The 18,890-nt window shown below is 49.2% G+C and overlaps 1 protein-coding gene across 1 annotated transcript; it reads right to left on the bottom strand.

Annotated features, from left to right (window-relative positions):
- Nucleotides 1-2,978: 2,978 nt before the first annotated feature.
- LOC134164343 (kyphoscoliosis peptidase-like) lies at nucleotides 2,979-18,333 on the bottom strand. Its single transcript, XM_062619964.1, has 7 exons — nucleotides 18,172-18,333; nucleotides 14,504-15,147; nucleotides 11,903-12,020; nucleotides 11,117-11,234; nucleotides 10,115-10,306; nucleotides 8,673-8,863; nucleotides 2,979-4,297 (listed from the first exon to the last, which is right to left on the bottom strand). The coding sequence occupies exons 2-7, from the start codon at nucleotides 15,107-15,109 to the stop codon at nucleotides 2,979-2,981; spliced, it is 2,544 nt and encodes an 847-aa protein (XP_062475948.1). The 5' UTR covers nucleotides 15,110-15,147; nucleotides 18,172-18,333.
- Between the last annotated feature and the right edge of the window lie 557 nt (nucleotides 18,334-18,890).

The raw sequence follows: 18,890 nt of genomic DNA, 5'->3' as shown, positions 1-18,890 counted from the left end.
CCCATGGTGAGGCAGCTGTGCCTTGCAGCACACGGAGGCCCATGGGGGAGCAGAGGGTGCCTGATGGAAGCCATGACCCCATAGGAAACCCATGCTGGAGCAAACTCCTGTGGACCCATGGAGAGAGGAACCTAGAGGGATCCCCAAGCCGGGTCTGTTTACCCATGATGGTAACTGGTGAGTGACCTCTGTCCTTATCTCAACCCATGAACCTTTCATTATGTTTTCTCTCCCCATCCAGCTGACGAGGGCAGTGATGGAGCAGCTTTGGTGGCCACCCATCATCCAGCCTGGGTCGACCCATCGCACTCCTGTTTGGTGTTTGGCCATCCACAGTTTGATGCATACCTGGATGCCTCCTAAGGACTTTTTGCACTAGGTTTCCTCAGAACTAGGTGTGTTTTATAGCTGCAGGTATCTGCTGTAATCTTTCTTTACCTAATTTAATCCTGCTGGGCAAAGGGAGCAAGAGGAGAGGAGACACAGGGCTTTGTTCTTCTGCTTCCCATTGCTTTTTCATGAGTGATGCTTGCCCAAGGCTGTTGTTTTTGGAGAGCTGGTGCTCCTGTTTATTGTGAAGGCTCCTGGAGCCCTGGGTGCAGGCTTTGAGCTACGCAAATCTAAATCAGAATGACATTTAAAACACTTCCGTGCTATACCCTAGTGTGCAAAGAGAGGAAATCCGAGCAGATTGACTTCAGATCCTCCAAGTAAAAAGCCCCTTGTGGGAGTACCAGTAAAGTTCTCAGCTCCTCCAGGTAATTATATTCTGACAGAAGTTGTTTGGATCCCAATTGAAGGTAACTCCAATCTGGACTTTGTTGTGATGGATAAAGATGAATTAGTCACTGGAGCTGGAAGCTGGATTGTCCTTGGAGGCTTGTGATCATGACCTGCCTGCTTCAGTCTGGGCAAAGATGGGACAGCTTCAGCTAACAACGTGTGTGTGTACACATAGGTACATAAAGGGGCTCAAGAAGGTCAGAGCTGATAGACGTCAACAGCAAAACTGGGGAGGAGAAGGACACAGGAGGGTGGCAATGGGACCTGGGAATCGTGTCACTTGTCAGATGGTTTTGTTCACCAAGGCAAAATGCTTCCACAAAACACAAGCAAAAATAAAGGCTTTGGGAGCCTGCTGGGTCTGCAAATGTGGTTTCACTACTGGTGCTGCCTGTGGAGAATGAAGTGGTTGGGATGCACTGAGGAGGTCTGGAGAGCTGCAGAGCAGCATCCCCTTGTTAAGGGAGCATGGTGTGGTCAGAGGACCATTGGGCATCTCATCATGGTACTGAGATGCATGGTCCTGAGCTGTTGGGGGGAGTTTGGAGGGCAACACCAACCAGCAGCAGCTTTAAATGCTCTGAGATTTGGGGCTGTGCTCTGGATTATCTGCTCAGCCTTGCAGGGAGCAGATTTTCATTGTCATTTTTTCATTTATATTTCATTTATATGATTTCATTTATATAATTCATATATTTCATTTATATCATTATTCATTTATGTCATATTTCATTTATAGAAGGCCACAGAAGAGAGCCAAGTCATGTACTTCTCTTTCACTTATCCATCCAAGTGGATGGCCTATGTGTAGCAGCCAGAACATTGGTCAACAGTGAAAGATCTAGGGATCTGCACTTCCTGAATCGTTGTTTAGCACCACAGCCAAGAGTTCAGCCTATATTTACCACTGCAAGTGCTTCCCTTAGTTTAAAGTAGTCCTTAGACTTTGTTCTTCAGAGGAATCTTCCAACACATCAGTGTGGTTCCAACAAGTCTGATGCGACGTGGATCCTGATGTATTAGCTGCACTACCTGATTTCCAAGCCCATAAATGGTTCAAATCTGCTTGACTTTTTGCTACAAGGCAAATTTACATTGCCAAACCTGAAGAAAGCAGACCCTGTTGCTCCACTATCATTTGCATAGCATCCAAAAATAACCTATAGTTCTGGTTCTTCTTTTTCAAAGCCCCAGGTGAGGTTGGATGGAGTTTGGAGCAACCTGCTCTAGTGGAAGGTGTCCCTGCCCACTGCAGGGATTGGAACTGGATGAGCCTTCCAACCCAAACCAGCCTGGGGTTCTATGAGTCATTATTGCAGCCAGGATCCCCATTTCAAGCATCAGTCCACTGCAGGCATGTGGAAGTATTTCCATGTGTATCTTCAAGCCCATTAATGTATGAACATTGAGTTTACTGTCAGTAGGTTGGTGCTTGTGGTGTCTTGCAGCATGTGTCAGAGTTCAAGTGCTTTCTGCTCAGTGTTTTGGCTCAGCTTTGGTTACAGAGCTGATTTCTTGCCTGTTCCTTGTCTTTGTTTCAAGCCCTTAATGCTCGTAAGTCCGTATATCTACATGTCCTCCTTGATAATGCAGACCTGGAAGACGTTTTAAAGACATAGATGATAAAATACAGCACCTCTTTACTTCCTTTCCCCTTTCTTCTGCCCAAGCACAGAGCCCATCTGCAAGGAGCTCTCATTTCCTTTACTAGATATTTATGTTTTTCAAACCTTGCTCCCATCTGAAGCTGTTGGCTCCAGTTTGGGCTCTTTTCTTTTGGTCTGGGATGTTTCGGGGTTGTTGTGGCTGTTATCCTCTCAAGAGAAAGAAACCACGCGGCTTTCCAAGTTCTTGAATCAACGTCAAGTACAGCATTCCAAGCAATTATTCAAGCTGGTAATAAGCAGTGAGACATCCTTCCTGTAGAGAAGCTGAACAATGGTCTCCTCAGACAGAAGCAAAATATTAGGAGCCTTCCATATGTTGCGGCTGATTTATACGGCGGCAACAGCTCAGAGTGGGATAGGAGGTCCCAGTGAGTATCTGGATATCCTGTGGGAAGAAAAGCTCTGCTGGTTTCACCCTGACACGCCATAAAGTTCTGGGAGTTTTGCCCCCATCTCCTCAACATCCTTGTTTTGAGAGCGTTTGCTTCCTTCCCTGGCTTTTTTAGCCCTTTCCATCACTTCCCTGGTTTACCCTGAGCACCCAAGGGCAGCATTTGAGCCATCTCCCACCTCAAACACCAGGAGGACCTCCAGGGAAGAGCAGTGCTGGTTGAACTTGGCGGCCAGTTTGACCTGTGTCCCTGCAGCCCCAGTGAGCACATCCCCTTCCCACACCATGTTCGTGGTCTGCTGCAGCACCGTCTTCTCTTGCCCAATGACCACAGCTTGGTTGGCTTTTGGTACCTTGACCCTGAACCGGACCCAGCTCTGCTCTTGGAGCACCCCTGTGCGTGGCTCTAGCAACACGCACCCTGTCCTCCATAAGCTGTAGACCTTGGGGAAGGGAGGCCAACTGGGATCGGAGAAGCAGCGTACAACATAGTCACAAACATGGACAAAGTCCTTGTGGTCCTTGCTTCTCCCGTAAAGCCCCACTTTATAGATGCCTGACTCAGGGAGCACAACACACACACTGACTTTAGTCCTTAGGTGGGTGACCAGGACGTATCTCTCCAACGGGTACTTGGTGCTGATGACTTTGTCCTTACTCAAGCTGGCGGCCACCTCGACATCAGCGGTCGTGTGGAAGGTGATGTTGCACTTCCCCACCTTGGTGGTGATGATGGGGGCTGAATGGCTGGGGTTGGAGAGGCCATGGCTGCTGGAGCTGATCCCGCTCCCGCAGTGCATGCTCAGCCCCAAGGGGAAGAGCTCGTTCTGGTTGATGGGCCTTGAGCAGCACATGAGGAAGTTGGCCACGTTCCTGAATGTGATGCCTCCTACATCCTTCACGAACACAGAGAGCCGGTAGTAACCCTGGAAAGGGCAGAGCACGTGGCAACTGAGCTTGTCCTCCTCAGCTTGAGCAGCCAGGCATTTCTTGCTCAAAGCAGCATCTAAGTCTTTATTAACCAGCTCATACATAGCAAGCAAGGGTCGGGATGTCTGGAGAGTCAAGAGCAAAGCTCCCTCTGATGCAACAAGCAGCTCCCCTTTGTGGCTGCTCTCCTTGATGCCAAAATCTCTCAGCTTTTGGTGAAGTCCCCAGAAATGAAAAGGGTTTTCGGGCAGTTTCTCTCCATTGTGTGGCTCCAGGCACTGGATCTGATAGGAGCACACCCAGTTGTAAGCGTCCCGAGAGTCAGCGTGACGAGCAAAGATCATGAGGTCAAACAGGCCCTCGGTTGGGGGAGTCACCTTGATGGTCATCCTGTGCTCGGACATCACCATCATCCCATGATCTGCGCTTACATCCTCTTCGGTTGCGGTACCCTGGAGTCTGGAGAGCTGGTAGGTGAACTCTGTTGGGTGCGTGCTCCCCAGCGTCACTGACACCTCCCCATGGGCTGTAAAGAGTGAACAAAACACCTTTTACAACCCCTTCAGCAGCAGTAACACATTCACTTTTACAGTGTTGAACCAAATCATCTGCAGGCCAGACAGAGACCTGATTTTCCTTCTTTTTGCCTCTTACCTACTCCACCTTTTACCACTTTTTAACTCCTGCTGAAAGAAGGATGATGATATCATTGGATCTGAAAGGGACAGGCCCAGATAAGTGTTTGGACCCTGAGACATCTGAAACTAAGCTAATGATGTCCCATACAGGGTAACTCTTGCATGGCTTCTTGAGCTGGAGTAACTCCTCTAAGCTGCAGGTCTTACACTGTGGTGTCAAACCAGTAAAACAGCTGGGAGGATCAAACTAACCCAGCCTGGCTGGTAGGAGATCCCACATCACTGCCACAGTTTTAGGAATGAATTTCATTTTCGCCATTTATTAGCATTAAAATACTTTTCCTGAGTGTTTTCTTCACCAAATCACAGAAATCCACAAACTTGGAGTGTGTGCTAACCAAGGAGAAAAGGAGAACCAAAGGAGAGGTGCCCTGGTATGGCTGCCTGGTGGTGGTACCACGGTTGGTAGATAAGTGCTGGGGCTCTTTCCCAGTGACTTTTGCTCTTTGAGTGGACATAATCTCCCTGCCCATGGCAGGGGGGTTGGAACTGGGTGATATTAAGGTCCTTTCCAACCCTAACCATTCTATGATTCTATTCTATGCTCTCCTGCTCCCTCAGGTTGAGCACTGCACGAGCCTTCAAACCCAATCTGAGCCCACCTTCACACCCAGAAGTGAAGAGGAGTCGTGGGGGCCTTGGTTTCACTCCCACCCTCCATGTTTCACATCTTGCTGCTTACAAACCCACAGCAAGAGAGGGCAATTCCCTGTGCAACAAGCACTCCCAAGGGATTCCCATCTGCTGCTGGGCAGAAGGGGCACTTGGTTGATTTTGCAGTGGAGACAGGGCAAGGTTTTGGAAGCCCTGAAGAAGGGGCTGTGCAACCAGCAGACAGCAGGCTGTTTTCAGCACGTGGTGAGCTACATCATCCCCTGTGAAGCCATGGTACTGGAGCATCCTGGCTAGAAAACCCTGGTTTAATGGTCCTTTGAACCTTTTTTCCTCCAGGTTTAGATGAAAGCATGAGAAAAGTGGCCACAGCAGAACAAGACTTCGAGTCTTTTTCCCCTGGAAGGATCCCAGAGCTCCTCACAGAGCCTGGCACTGGCATAGGGATGCGTGCTTAAGCCCACCATCCTGAAGGTCTGTGCAAATGGAGCCTGCACTTCATTACCCAAGGTCCCAAGGATGGCTTGTCTCCCATCCAGAGTGTGGGGCTGCTCTGCATCGTCCCCATCCTCACCATGGTTGAGGGTTGAATAGAGCAATGGCACGGCGGGAGCCCATGGTTGGTATCAGCACCCGTGCTGTGCACAATGCTCATTTGTTTTGGGTGCTAACACAGAATGACACAAAGACTCCAGCTTCATGCTGAAAAAATGGTCCCTTGCTAATTATTAGATTATGAAACGGATTTCATAATCTAATGAATAACGGGGGGACGGGGACGACACACAACGACTCTTCTTTTTTCTTAGTTAATTCTGTTTGAATCTGGATTTTTTCATTGTTTGCCCCGCAGTTTTTGTTGGTAGGTTGAAAAAGAGACACGAAAAGAATGGGGAGGCTGGCTTTTATTTGTGCCTCGCCTGTTAAAGCTGTGACTTGGCTCGCACAGTAAGTGCAAACAATTCTCCCCTGGCAAGTGTTCAGTGGAGACATTACTGATGACAGACTTTATTAACTGCAGGTTTGCCTGTTATTAAATTCTCCCTATGTTAGTTTCCGAAGCTGCTGGCCTGGCCGGCTGCATCGTGTTAGGAGCTTTAGGAAGAAAGAAAAGAACAGAACATTGTATGCAGCGGAGCCAGCGATGGGGAGATAGGGAAAGCCAGCGATGCATTTTGCTTTGGGAAGGAGACCCAAGGAGATAATGGATGGCTAGGTTTAAAACAAACACTTCTTTGTTTCATTGGGCTAATTGAAGCCATGCACTAGAGATCCCTGGTTTCCAGGTGAAGCTGGGGATGTGTTCCCACGTCAGCAGCCTCAGTGCTGCAGGAGGTCAATGTATGTTGCATTAGTTGTTTTGGGGGGGAAACCACCATTAAAGTACAGGCATGTTTCTAATTTCTCAAAGCCTTGTTTAAAAGGCTTCCCTTCCCTCTCCCACCCTAGCTATTGTATCTACAGCATGCCACCAATGACTGCCTTCTATACAAAACCCTCTATCTTACACTGTCTTAATTCCATAGGACTCAATGCCCTTCACCGCTGCTCCGACCCTAGCAGCCTGGACAATGTTAGCAATTCAAAGGGCTGGGTTTCCAAAGGATGGGTGCCAGGTATCTCCTGAAAATCAGGTCCCCTCACAAAGTGTCCCACCTTCAGCTCCCATCAGTCGTTTGTGGGAGGAATCTTGGCATTTTAATCAGATGGGAGCTGCTCAAATAGGAGGGAGCAGGAATTGATCCACACTAGCCAAAGAGGAAATATAGGCTGACTCTGTACCAAAGAGCTAAAGCAGTTTTGCAGAGATTGCTTTAGATGTTTAAGTGTGCCCTGTAAGGTGATGGCTTAATTCCATCAACCTAGAACAACACAACCGTGATTTGCCTCAACAAAAGCAGATGCCAGGTTTGATTCACAATCAGGGTTTTAAGCACGCTTCTGATATGGGGCTGGTTGTTGAGGTGAATTGCAGAGGTTAAACTGTGCAGGTTAGGTCCAGGAATACAGTTCATTCCCACCCTCTTCTAATGCAAAAATCTCCTTTCATCTCAGATTTGGAGGTCAGAAGGAAAACTGCCTGTAGCCAGCCCAGCTTTGCGAGTTTAGGGACAGGAGTTCCCCCAGCCAAGGGGGTGTAAAAGGAGGGATGTACCTGGGATGTGCCAGGTGGGGTCTCTTCCGTGACAAGACCAAGGTGGATGGAGTGTTCAAGGCCAGGTTGGACACAGGGGCTTGGAGCAAGCTGCTCTAGTGGAAGGGGTCCCTGCCCATGGCAGGGGTTGGAACTGGATGAGCTTTAATATCCCTTCAACCCAAACCATGCTGTGATTCTATGATCAATCCCCAGATCCATTTTGGCTCAAGGCAGCAAGTGGCCAGCAAGGCTCTAAAGCCCTGAACTACTTCAGGGCTTCACCCCGTTGACTTTTAGCTATCAAAAGCTGGGTCAGGGAGGGGAGGGAATGATGAAATACTTATTTTCCCTTATTCTTCCCTTTGGGCTTTTGCACCACCACTAATGATGTTTGGTGAGAGCCTATGTTTTGCAATTTACCGCTTTGGCACCCAGATGAAGGGGCTGTTTGCACTATTGGTCTGTTTTTCCTCTCAGACCGCAGACACTGTGTTGTTTGGGTTTATTCCCTGGAGCCTCCCGGCTGACCTGGCCCTGAAAGGGGTTTCTCCAAGCCTCCATTCCTGCATTTGCCACGTAGTTGCTGTGTGACCTTGGGTAGAGGTAGACAAAATCCCCTCCGCAGGATGCTCTGAGGTTCTGCACGGGGGATGCACTACAAGAGCTTTGCATAAAAGGCAGCATCGACCTTTCAGCCGTTCCCAAGTTAATTTGATTTCCACATACCATTTGCTGCTCCAGAAGTGCATGACAACGCATCTTAACAAAGCCCCAGCAGCCTGGAAACACTGGAGAAGGTTGATCTCTGGGTAAGCAATAATGTCTCTTGGTCCAAAGCTTTACAGTGTGCCTGCTCTGTCATAGTTTCTGTGAACCCAACAACTCCCCTCAATCTGACATTGCTTTATCTCTTGATAGAATCCATATAATCCTGGGGCTATCTAAGGGAATGGATGTATAATGAATGTCCAGGTTAGAAGAAGATCATGTGTTATCCAACCTAAAACTACAATCAGGGAAAACCACGTCCACCCCCTCCCTTCATTTTCCAACTGGGACATGAGCATTTGAGGCCGTGCTTTATCTGTGAGTCTCTCTCCCCAGCTTCTGAACACGAGGAGAGCTCTATCTCAGGTAATGTCAAAGCTATTTTGCTACTGTTGGTGAATTTTGATGGGAAAAGCCAGGCACAAAAGGGCTTAAGCAATTTGACTCAATTAACTATAATTTACGAAGCCTAATTCCCAGTTTACTAATCACAGCATCACACAATGGCCGTGATTTCAGAAGCGGCTTAAATATGTGCTTCTGCTCCGTTAGATGTTAAACATGTGCATAAAAATAGACAGATGGGCCACTTCTGGAGGAGAAATGTTTTCCTGAACCCAAACTAACTTCTTAAAAGCAATTGAGCTTTTCTATAACCCAAATTAATCCCTCGCTTATGTATTTACCTGTTTGGAGGAGGGAAGTGTTTGGAGAAAGGAGGGAGAGCTGGAGTCTGAAAAACTCTGATGTTTTAAACACTCTCTGCTCAAAGTCTTCCTGCAAGACGGGGGGCTGCAGAAGCTGCCATTGGGGGTCTTCTGGCCAGTGGGTCTCAATGAAGTGCTCAGGGTCAGTAAGGAAGAAAAAGTCATCGTGCCTGCAAGGTGAGAGGAGAAGACGCTATGGAAGGAGCAAGAAAACCCTTGGCATCCCCAGTAATCATGGTGCATCTCTATAAGGGAAGAGAGCTCCCTCCATACCATCAGGGCTGCACCAACATCAGCAAGGGAGGACCAAGCTCTCATTTGGCATTTCATTCTCTGCTGTCCTTATTTTCTCTCTATTTTCCCCATAGAGCTGAAAGTGCAGCTCCCAGCCCTGTACCAGGGCTCTTCCAGCAACCTGTTAAGATGACCCTATAAGCTGCAGAGGGGTGATTCCTCTACCAAGGCCTGTCACTTGAGGATATATTCCAGTACGATGTTTGATCTTGCTTTAAAGCTTTTCCAACGATTTATATATGATTTAAGAAACAAAATGCAGCTTGGTTCCAGTTTGAATGATCCTAACCTGATTTCCAAGCATCACCCCTGCTAAGGTGCTGGCTTAGTGGATCAATGTCCAGATTCCTCCTCAGCCTTGTATTGGGGTCATCCCATGAAGCCATTTTGCATGGCTGAAAGTTTTAAGGACTCTGTGATGGACCCACAACAAGCTATTATCTCTGCCAGTTGCTCTAGGTGAGGTTTCATTCTCTCTCTCCTCTTTTCCCCATGCTCATCTAAAAACAACCCACACTCACTGGTGTTTTAAGCTGTTCTCAGCAAGATAATTACCTATTAGAAATTGCACAATTATTTCATTATGCATTATTAGAGGAAAAAAAATACAATCCCATAATACAGTTAATGGGAATTATTAAATTGTACAAATAAATTTCATGAGAGCCATTATTTGCTTAGCATGGGCCGAGAAATCTCAAGTAATTACATATGGAGGCACATCAGAGCGAAGGTGCTGTGAAAATGAGGATTTGTTATTTCATAAGTGATACTCATTGCAGATTAAAAACAAGTTGCAGGGGAGAAGTTATCATCTGAAAAATTACTGCCCCAGCTCAGGGAATAAGGGACTTAATGGAGGTGGGTACCTGTGGGTGGTCCCCGTTTGCACGAGGTCCCTGATCACCCATCATTGCTGAGGGTGAGCAGAGCCCTCTGGTCCTTCTGCGAGTAGCATCTAGGAGGGTGCTTGGAAATAAGGGCTCAAGGGATGGTGAACCCACACTTCAAGGAGCATTTGAAGGGTTGGGGTGGCCGTTCTGAGGTGTATCCCAAGCCAGGGTGAGCCTTGTCCGTTTGTGTTGGGGACCACGTCTCATGCGATGCCAGGGGAAGAGGGGTCTTACCTGGGCATGAACAACCTGTTCTCTGCATCCACGGTCCCTGCGCCCCAGCAAGCATCCAGGAGGCACCACTGTCCTTCCAGCTCCACCGCGTTCCACATGTGGCTGCTCTTCTGCTGCTGGCACCACCGGCCTCCACGGGATCCCGGCATCCGGCCAAACCCTGGGACCTGCACGCAGCTCAATCCTGCTTCCCTGCCCAGGGAGAGCCAGCATGGGAGGGAACTGCAGCCCAAACCCTGCTTTGTGCTTGCTGCCCTGGAGAGCAGCCCAGCCTGCATGGTGACTGCCATCTCCTTCTTAAAGCCAGGGCCCTGCTTGTGCAACCTGGTGGTGGCCCAATGCAGCTTGTATCTAGCCCCATGCTTTCCCCACAGCTACTCCCAACCTTCATTCCTCCTATCTCTGGTCCTGGTTAATCTGTCAAAGAGATATCCCAGCATGGTTTGGGTTGGAAAGGACTTTGACAGTCATCTAGGCCAACCTTCCTGCAGTGAGCAGGGGCCCCTTCCACTAGAGCAGCTTGCTCCAAGCCCCTGTGTCCAACCTGGCCTTGAGCACTGCCAGGGATGGGGCAGCCACAGCTTCTCTGGGCACCCTGTGCCAGTGCCTCAGCACCCTCCCAGGGAAGAGCTTCTGCCTAAGAGCTCATCTCAGTCTCCCCTCAAGCAGGTTAAAGCCATTCCCCTTGGCCTGTCCCTCCAGGCCCTTGTCCCAAGCCCCTCTCCAGCTTTCCTGCAGCCCCTTTAGGCACTGGAGCTGCTCTCAGGTCTCCCCTTCAGGAGCCTTCTCTTGTCCAGGCTGCCCCAGCCCAGCTCTCTCAGCCTGGCTCCATAGGACAGATATGCACCCCTCCATCCAAGCAGAGTTGGAGAGAGGCAGCTGCTGTGGCTGGGGATGTGGTACCTAAACAATCCTGGTTGCATGGCAAGCCCCATACCAGATGTACGTCCCCACCTCAGCTCTTCAAGGGGGCAGGAGAAGAAAACCCAAGGTGAGTTTTACCTGCACATTTCCTGGCACAAATGGGCATAACCAGAGCACACAGCTCTTCCTGTTTGCAGGACCTCCTCTGGCATGTGAATCTTCTGAGACAGTCCCAAGAATCCATCCACATCATATTCTAGGAAAGACAGAATACCATGCAATTTCAGGCTTATTATTTCCAAAACAATCCCATTCCTTCTCCTGCCCAACCCTATTTCTCTGCTTACCCACCCTGGAAGCCATGACTGCTCTTCTATCCATTATTATCCGAGAGCTTGACAATTCCCTATAAGAGCAAAGAATTGCCAAAGCCTTGGGGGAATTGGGTTCCCAGCTCATGTAAAAAGCCTTTGTGCCATTCAACTGAGGTACAGTGACAGTCACATTGTCTTGCACACATGGATGTAGTAGGGTCAAGCAGCACAAAGCGACTGCATTGTGCTGAGATTCCTGTGTCCCCAGATGACTGCTAACAGGCTTAGTTCAGCCTCATCAAACGCACATTGTCAACAGCCTCTGATGGTGCACCGGAGGCAGGTAAGCTTTGCTGGTGTCTCCAGGAGGCTGGACCTATGTGCCAGTGAAGCAAGGTGCCATTTCCAGGATGAAGGATGCCATAGTGGGAACCAGTTCCTACTCCAGGCACTTTCCTGAATTCAAAAGGGAATCATTCCAGCTCATTCAACAACAGGAGTATTGTGGAGTCTCTATTCTGCAGGGCATGAAGAGCTTAAATCCAGGCGGTGACACAAAGAAAGGACTTGTCACCTCTCTTTAAAAGCAGTGGGACCCGACTTCACTTACCAATGTTGTGGCAGAGCCAGAACCATATTGCCCGCAGTGTCTCCAGTTTGCTCTGGGATTGAGCAGTGATCAAGGGAACGATGGCCTGGATGGATAATGTGGAGTGCCCGGACTTCAGCTGCAATGGAGAGGACGGGTGAGTTAGAGGGAATCTGGGTGGGTGACTGCTCTGTGGGTGGATGGCTGCTCCGCATGGTTCACTGGCTGGTAAGAGAATGTGCACCACAAAAACCCCAAAGCTGCGTTTCCCTCCCCAGAATTTAGAACAGAAAAATACCATTTGTGGTGGAACAGGGTATTTTCCCCTTTTCCTAGGCTTTATAAATACCTGAGGGCTGGAGGAAATGAAGATGGCATTTCCCATTCCTTTGGAGCAGCTGGGTGGGATGTACAATGCCATTGTTCTGGTGCCCTCCCTGTCCAGATCAGCGTGTCCTAGAGGTGGGTCTCTCCCAGTGGTGCTGCTTGGCAAGGCTTAACTGAGGACAGCAGCTTTCCAGCCAGCACTGATTAACACTCAGTGTATTCATGCAGAAGAGTCACACTTGTGACCCAGTTGCTCTTCTTGAGGCTGCGCAATCTCACTCAAACCCACGCACCGAGAGTGGAAAGGTTTTTGCCCTTACCACTGCAATCTCACTTTTTAAACCATACCTGACCCCAAACAAAGCCTTTCTGCCCCTTTCCTCCCATTCATGCATTCACATTTCTGGGCTCTTCCCTCCTTTGTAATAGCACATTTTTAGCAGCGGGCTTTTCTTTCAGTGAGTTAAATATAGTCCAGCTCGTTTCTCCAACGTCCTTCCCCTGCTGTTTCATTCCTCAGTGATTTTCCTGCCCCAACCATCTGTGAGATAGCTTCACAGCGATGGAAATTTCTTTCCTTTTTTTTTTTTTGCTTTTTGGAAATGTTGCTTTTGTAGTGGCCAAAGATTTTCCTTGATTTAAAAACATCAGTGCAGTCAGGAGAGCACCTAGGTCAAAACGATGGTGCTTACATGAGGTTGTTACCAGTGTGCATTTAGTAGACAAACAAAGGGACTTATTCCCAAAGGGATAAAAATGATACTCAGCCGTTAAATACCTCGTTACCTTCTTCTCTGTTTGCACATCTTGGTGCAAATTCAGCCCAAGCCAATGCTATTCTTTGTTTCAGAGGTGGTAAAAGTAGGTCCTAGACTGAGAGTTGCAATGTTCCCAAGTGATCCTGGTCCTGAGGACCCTTAGGTTGCATTAGCTGCCGGCTGCACCAGTGTGTTTGGAGTTTAAGGATGGAGCTGTTTTCCCCAAACCCACCCAGGCAATGTTCCTGACAAGACTTTCTGATAGGGTTAAGATGGATGCATGCAAGCAGCCTGCAGGCTACTCCCAAATGGCCAGGACACAGGTTCAGCTCTGTGCCTGCGCTGCCTGGGGCTCTCCCATCAACCACCTTCTCCGAGGGGACTGGCAGCAGGGCTTGGTGTATGGGAAAAGGGGACAAAGTACCCCCATGGCACTGCTGGCCAAGCAACAGCCACCAGATGTTCAATACCCTACTCATAGGTGGTCACTAAACTGCTTTACTGCTGCTCTTGGCACCAAGTATTCGTGGCTCAGAGGAAGAGCTGAAGAGCACCAGGTTTTAGTGCTGCCAGCACTCTCAATAAACAGGGAAACAAGTTGTTCCCATGGCTTCCCTCTGCCTTGGAGGTATTTTTGGTTGTTTATTATCCTCTTTTTCCTATCTTCCAAATCCCTCCCCCTCTATTCTCTTCAATAGAATAGGTAGACTCTGAAATCCTCAAGCATCCTTCTTCCCAAGGGAGATTAGCCTCAGGCTAGGTACAAATTACAGTTTTCAACAATAATAGAGAGCACAATTACGCTTGTGCCTCTTCACTCTCCATAATGAGCTGACCTGTAAGCTGCAAACACTGCATTGGTTCAGCATTCCCTGCGTAGACAAATCCTGCCGGCCCTGGACTGCACATGGTTCAGGTAACAGGAAGGAACTGAAGAATTCCTTCTGGTCTCCTGAGCATCCACAAAGCGGGAGAGATGTAAAACTGCAAACAGCCCGAAAAGAGGACACACAACTGATGCCTCCTGCTTGGGCTGCCGCAGATATAAAGGGGTTGGTGGATGGGGCCAGCCCGTGTGGTTATTGCTGGCTCCACATGCAGGAAGGATGCTGGCTTACAAGCTCCCAGGCTAACTAAACATACCCTGGGACATCCTGAGTCCCTTCATCTCCCCCTTGCACCCTTCCTATAAGGTTTTCCAGGATCCCCTTCCCACACTGGGATCCTGTCTGGGACAAGGTCCTGTCCCATGGTGAAACCAGCCTTTATTCCCAGGTTTGCATGATGAGCTGCAGCAAGTGCTGCATATTGCAACTATGCTGGAAACGGGCAGCAGTGGGCCCTGGGTGGGCAGCAGATCTTGAGCAGCAGCATAGGAACCTTTGCCCATGGTTATGACCAATTCTCAGCCCTTGTGAGATAGTCTGGTTTCGCTGTAAGGCACCACCTTGTCACTGCTGTCATCAGAGCATACGGTGAAAGGCTGGATGTGCTGATGGCACCATCTGTGTTCATGCTGAAGGACACCAGGACCTACCTGCTGGCTCACGTGTAGGACGTGGGTGTCTATGTGGCTGAAAACCTTTGAGTCAGAGAAGAATTCTCTCCTGGTCTTTCTCTGGGGACTTTTAGCCTGCTTCTCTCCTCCCAAGATGCTAATCCCTTCCTTGGGATGCAGGGTTGGAGAGCATCTTCCTGCAGTCACGGGTGACTTTTGGAAGGTAGGTTTTTTGCTGCTGTTGTTCACTTTGTCAGCCCAAAACATGAAAACCGCTTTGGAAGGGGAATCCTTGGGCTCATCTCTTGCTTTCTGTGTAGTTGAGCCTTTCTTTAACACCCCCTCCTTGTTTGCATTGGTGACTCCATGAGGGAGTTTCTCTGAGGTCTCATCAGAACCATGTCCCAGGGGAAAGTTGCCATTGCAGACGTCTGACATCCGAGCTTCCCTCCAGTCAGGCAGCGGGTTTGCTCTCTGGGATGGCACCGTGTTTCCTCCGTGGGTCTTGGGATGGGCCTGTCCTGATGTGCTTTGGGTTTGCTCTTCGTGGTGGTTGCCGTTCCTGGAGCAACAGGAGGGAATCGTCTCGTTTGCCTTGGTAGTCTGGGATTTGGATGACTTGCCTCTGTCATAGCTGGTCTTCATGTGGGCAGTGGGTAAACGGGTGATGAAACCACAGAGGCCTGCGGATGGAAAGAGAGATGATGGTTTCAAGAGAAGAATGTGCCCTGCACTGATTGCTTCAGAGCCTGCCTGTCTATACGGTTAATTACAGCAGATCAGGATTTGGCCAGCTGGGTTTACCCAAAAGCATTGAGTTTTCTCCTGATTCCAGAAGTACAGTGGGGTGGAAACGCCACAGAGCAGCTCTTGGCCTGTTTCAAAGTGCAAATACTCTTTTGGGGAGGGGGGAAGAGGAATAGTAGGAGATACAGGGTGGGCTATGAGCAGTTCATCTTTGCACTGTAAGGGAATGGGAAAATCAGGGTTATTCCTTTCACAACGAAAAGCAAGGAGACATTTAGCTGTGTCAGAAGGGTCTGCAAGTGAGTGCAGAGAATGGGTGGGTGCCTCAGTTTCCCTACATGGAACTAGGACTAATCACGTAGTATTCCTCCTTGCCTCCAGGGCCAGGAATCAAGGAGAGCAAAGAACTAATAGACTCAGTGTTTTAGTGCTTCAGAGGTGTACATCTTCCAGGAAATCTTTCCTTTAGGAGAACTCCCACCTCCCACCCAGGATGTTGTTGCTTTGCTCAGATTCTCTTCTGCCATTCAGGTTCTGCATTAAAATGTCATTCTTTGCATGACTGCTTTGCCCTGGAAATGCAGGTATGTTGATTTAGAAGCGTGCAGGAGGAAAACGTGAACAAGTAGAAGGAAAGGTGCAATCCAGGACTGATGAGGGCTTTGGGTTAAAGCTGTGGGGAGAGCCAGCCTCTTGCACGCCCTCAACGTCTGCACGGCGCTCATTAGTTTTATCTTGGTTTAGCTTCTATTTGGCTGTTGTTGTTTTTAATCATAAAATGACTATTTGTGCAATGCAAACAGCAGAGCCTGCTGTGAGCCACTTAGTGTAGCCCAGAAATGTCACTGTCTGCATTCATGCAGCCTCTCCCATGAGGAGGCAGGCTGGGTTTTCAACACTGGGGCACTGGCCTCGCTCTTCCAGGAAAACGGGATGTCGCTCATCCCTCTTTTTGTTGCCTTGGTTTTCCCTCCTCATTGCTTGGGATTGAGGATTGCAAAGGTAGGACCAGAAGGGCTATGAGATCATGACACTTACTCCTATTAGTACATGCACGCACATTCAAATGTTGAGATAATGCAAACAGCATCAGTACAGTGCTGGATGCTGGGATAACCAGAGGATGCCCCAAAGGGAGGATGTCCCCTATACAGGTGTTGGGGGATACCAGCATCAATACAATGCTGGATGCTGGGAGGACAGGACAGCCATATCAGAGCCAAACCACCCCACTGCCACTAGGGTTTTACACAGCCCACCAAGCCTGTACGTTCTGTCTTTACTCTCAGACCACATCTGAGGCCAAAGGGACTTGCTCGTGCCCTGCTGTTGACACATTCAAGTTGTCTTTGTGTGTATGAGCTGTGGCTGCTGCTGGGCTGCTCTCCCATCCCCAGACACCTGCTGTCACAGGCAGAGAGGGGTTTTGCCTGCCACTTCCCAAGTGAGCAATAAGAGGCCACTTCTGAACCCTCCGTGGTCGTTACCTGACGTGAACCGGGGCATGGTAACTGAACACAACATAAACCCCAGCAGATGCCAGAGGCCTTCCTCTGCTTTGGCAGAGCTTGCTCTGCAAAGTGAACCCCATGTTGGAGGGACTGGGGGGCCCTAAGCCAAGTTTTTCCATAGCTGTGCTTTCTGTGCTGCTTTCCTGTATGTCATTTGGGAAGGGAGTAAGTTGCTTGGGACCCTGCCCATGGCAGGCGGTTGGAACTGGATGATCTTAAGGTCCTTTCCAACCCTAACTATTCTATGATTCTGGCACTGGGGTGGAAGATGAGGTCTTAGAAATACTGGGAAAGCCCAGTTTTCCCCAGATGACAGAAAATACACAAATCCTCACTTCCCTGGTTTTATTTCTTAACCTGAGCGCTTTTCCTTGGGTTTAAACTGGATGTTTTATTTCAAATCCATGTCACTTCTGTATTTATGGCTTCAAAGAAATTTAAGGAAAAACACCACTTTGATATTAGCCTAAAGAGTTTCCTCCCCCAGTGACTTAATCACGATGCTTCACACACAGCCCCTACCTCAAAAATCCCTAAATCACTGCTTGCCAATAATCAGAGAAGACAATAGCAGGGGACTGCTGCCTCCTTACTTTCCCCACTGATTTAATCCATGGTTGTAGACAACGGTTCTTTGAGAGCATTGATCTTAGCGCAACCTCTACTTGCACCTGCAGCTTGGCCAGCCCCTTCCCCACATCCCATAGTGCCCTGGAGATGGTGACACGTTAATCCATGAAACACCAGCTTCAGAGGGGATGTTTCACCTCGGGGTACCATTGCAGAGGGCTGGCTCAGGCACAGAAGGGAGAAGGGCTGGCTGCTGCTGGGGTTTGAATAGAAGGACCCCTTGCCTTCCCAGGGATGGCTGTGCTATCAGCAGGCTCTTGACTCACATTCCCAGGCAGGCATTTCGTTCCAAGCAGACACATGCACTTTTAAAGTACCCCAGACAACATTAATGCTGGCGGCTCATGCAGCTTCAGTGCTGGGAGCACAGGAATTGCTGTCTTTATGAGCAGTAACTGCAGCTTAGAGGTATAACAAGTGGGGTGGAAAACCTCCACAACACAAAGAGAGGCAGCAGCCCTCCCATGGTAGCCAGCCTGGCAATGGATGGAGAAGGGAAAGGAAATGCCTTGGGGAGTGCTGAGCTGGCAAAATAGCTCTTGGGGTGCAGAGGGTTTGAGATGAGGAAGGTAGAAGTGGTCAAGAGACAGTGGGAGGACCATAAGGAGGCCACCGAAGCAAAACCACATGGGGATGTGTCACTTTGTCCTGCTATGGCACAGGCAAGGAAGTAGATGGGAATAAATGCAGAAGGGTGATAAAACCCTGAGAAATTATCTCCATTGTGGTGACAGGACCAGGAGAGACCCATAGCAGCGTGCAAGGGGGGTAACGTTAGAGCCAGCAAAGCCTTTGCAAGATGGGGATGCTCCTACTCACCCTGCTCACACGCAGCCGTAGCTCCCCGAGGCTTGCAAAGGGCAGCCCCTTGTCCCTTTTATACACGTGCCGAATGAGGTCTGTCTTTGTGCTCTTGTCACACCTTTCTAATGTCAGGAGGGCTAAAAATACTGCAAAGCGCCGCTGAGCAAGGGAACGTGGCTGCTGCCAACCCAAGGCTCTGCAGGCCTGGCACTCCTGCAGAGCATCAGGGCCAGGCTGTAGTTACAGGAGGGAGAGGGCAGAGATAAGAGGCTTTCTCTTATCGGCAGCCAGGCTTTGGCAGGGCAGCAGTGTCCATCGCCCCTGCCTGGGGAGGGCAGGCGATGGGTTTAGAATCATAGACTCATAGAATAGTTAGGGTTGGAAAGGACCTTAAGATCATCCAGTTCCAACCCCCCTGCCATGGGCAGGGACACCTCACACTAAACCATGGCACCCAAGGCTCTGTCCAACCTGGCCTTGAACACTGCCAGGGATGGAGCATTCACAAAACCTCCCTGGGCAACCCATTCCAGTGCCTCACCACCCTCACAGTAAAAAATTTCCTCCTTACATCCAATCTAAACTTCCCCTGTTTCAGTTTGAACCCGTCACCCCTTGTCCTATCACTACAGTCCCCAATGAAGAGTCCCTCCCCAGCATCCCTATAGGCTTGGGCGTTTCTGTAGGTTGCTCTAAAGTGTTTCTGCCTTGGCTGTGTTTTTCTGGGCACCTTT

The sequence above is a fragment of the Pezoporus occidentalis genome, unplaced genomic scaffold (assembly GCF_034315485.1).
Source record: "Pezoporus occidentalis ecotype Australia unplaced genomic scaffold, CSIRO_AGI_Poc_V1 ctg217, whole genome shotgun sequence".
NCBI classification, from domain to species: Eukaryota; Metazoa; Chordata; class Aves; order Psittaciformes; family Psittacidae; genus Pezoporus; species Pezoporus occidentalis.
Note: the sequence above shows the minus strand (reverse complement) of the source record. Positions and strands in the feature narration are given on the sequence as shown.

Bases quoted from the DNA above. Each gene is read 5' to 3' on its own strand.
- LOC134164343 (XM_062619964.1), bottom strand. From the start codon at position 15,109: ATGAAGACCAGCTATGACAGAGGCAAGTCATCCAAATCCCAGACTACC. The intron at 10,307-11,116 runs GTAAAACTCACC...CTCCCTGGGCAG, and splicing joins TTGTGCCAGGAAATGTGCAG to GGAAGCAGGATTGAGCTGCG. The intron at 8,864-10,114 runs GTAAGACCCCTC...CTCACCTTGCAG, and splicing joins AACAGGTTGTTCATGCCCAG to GCACGATGACTTTTTCTTCC.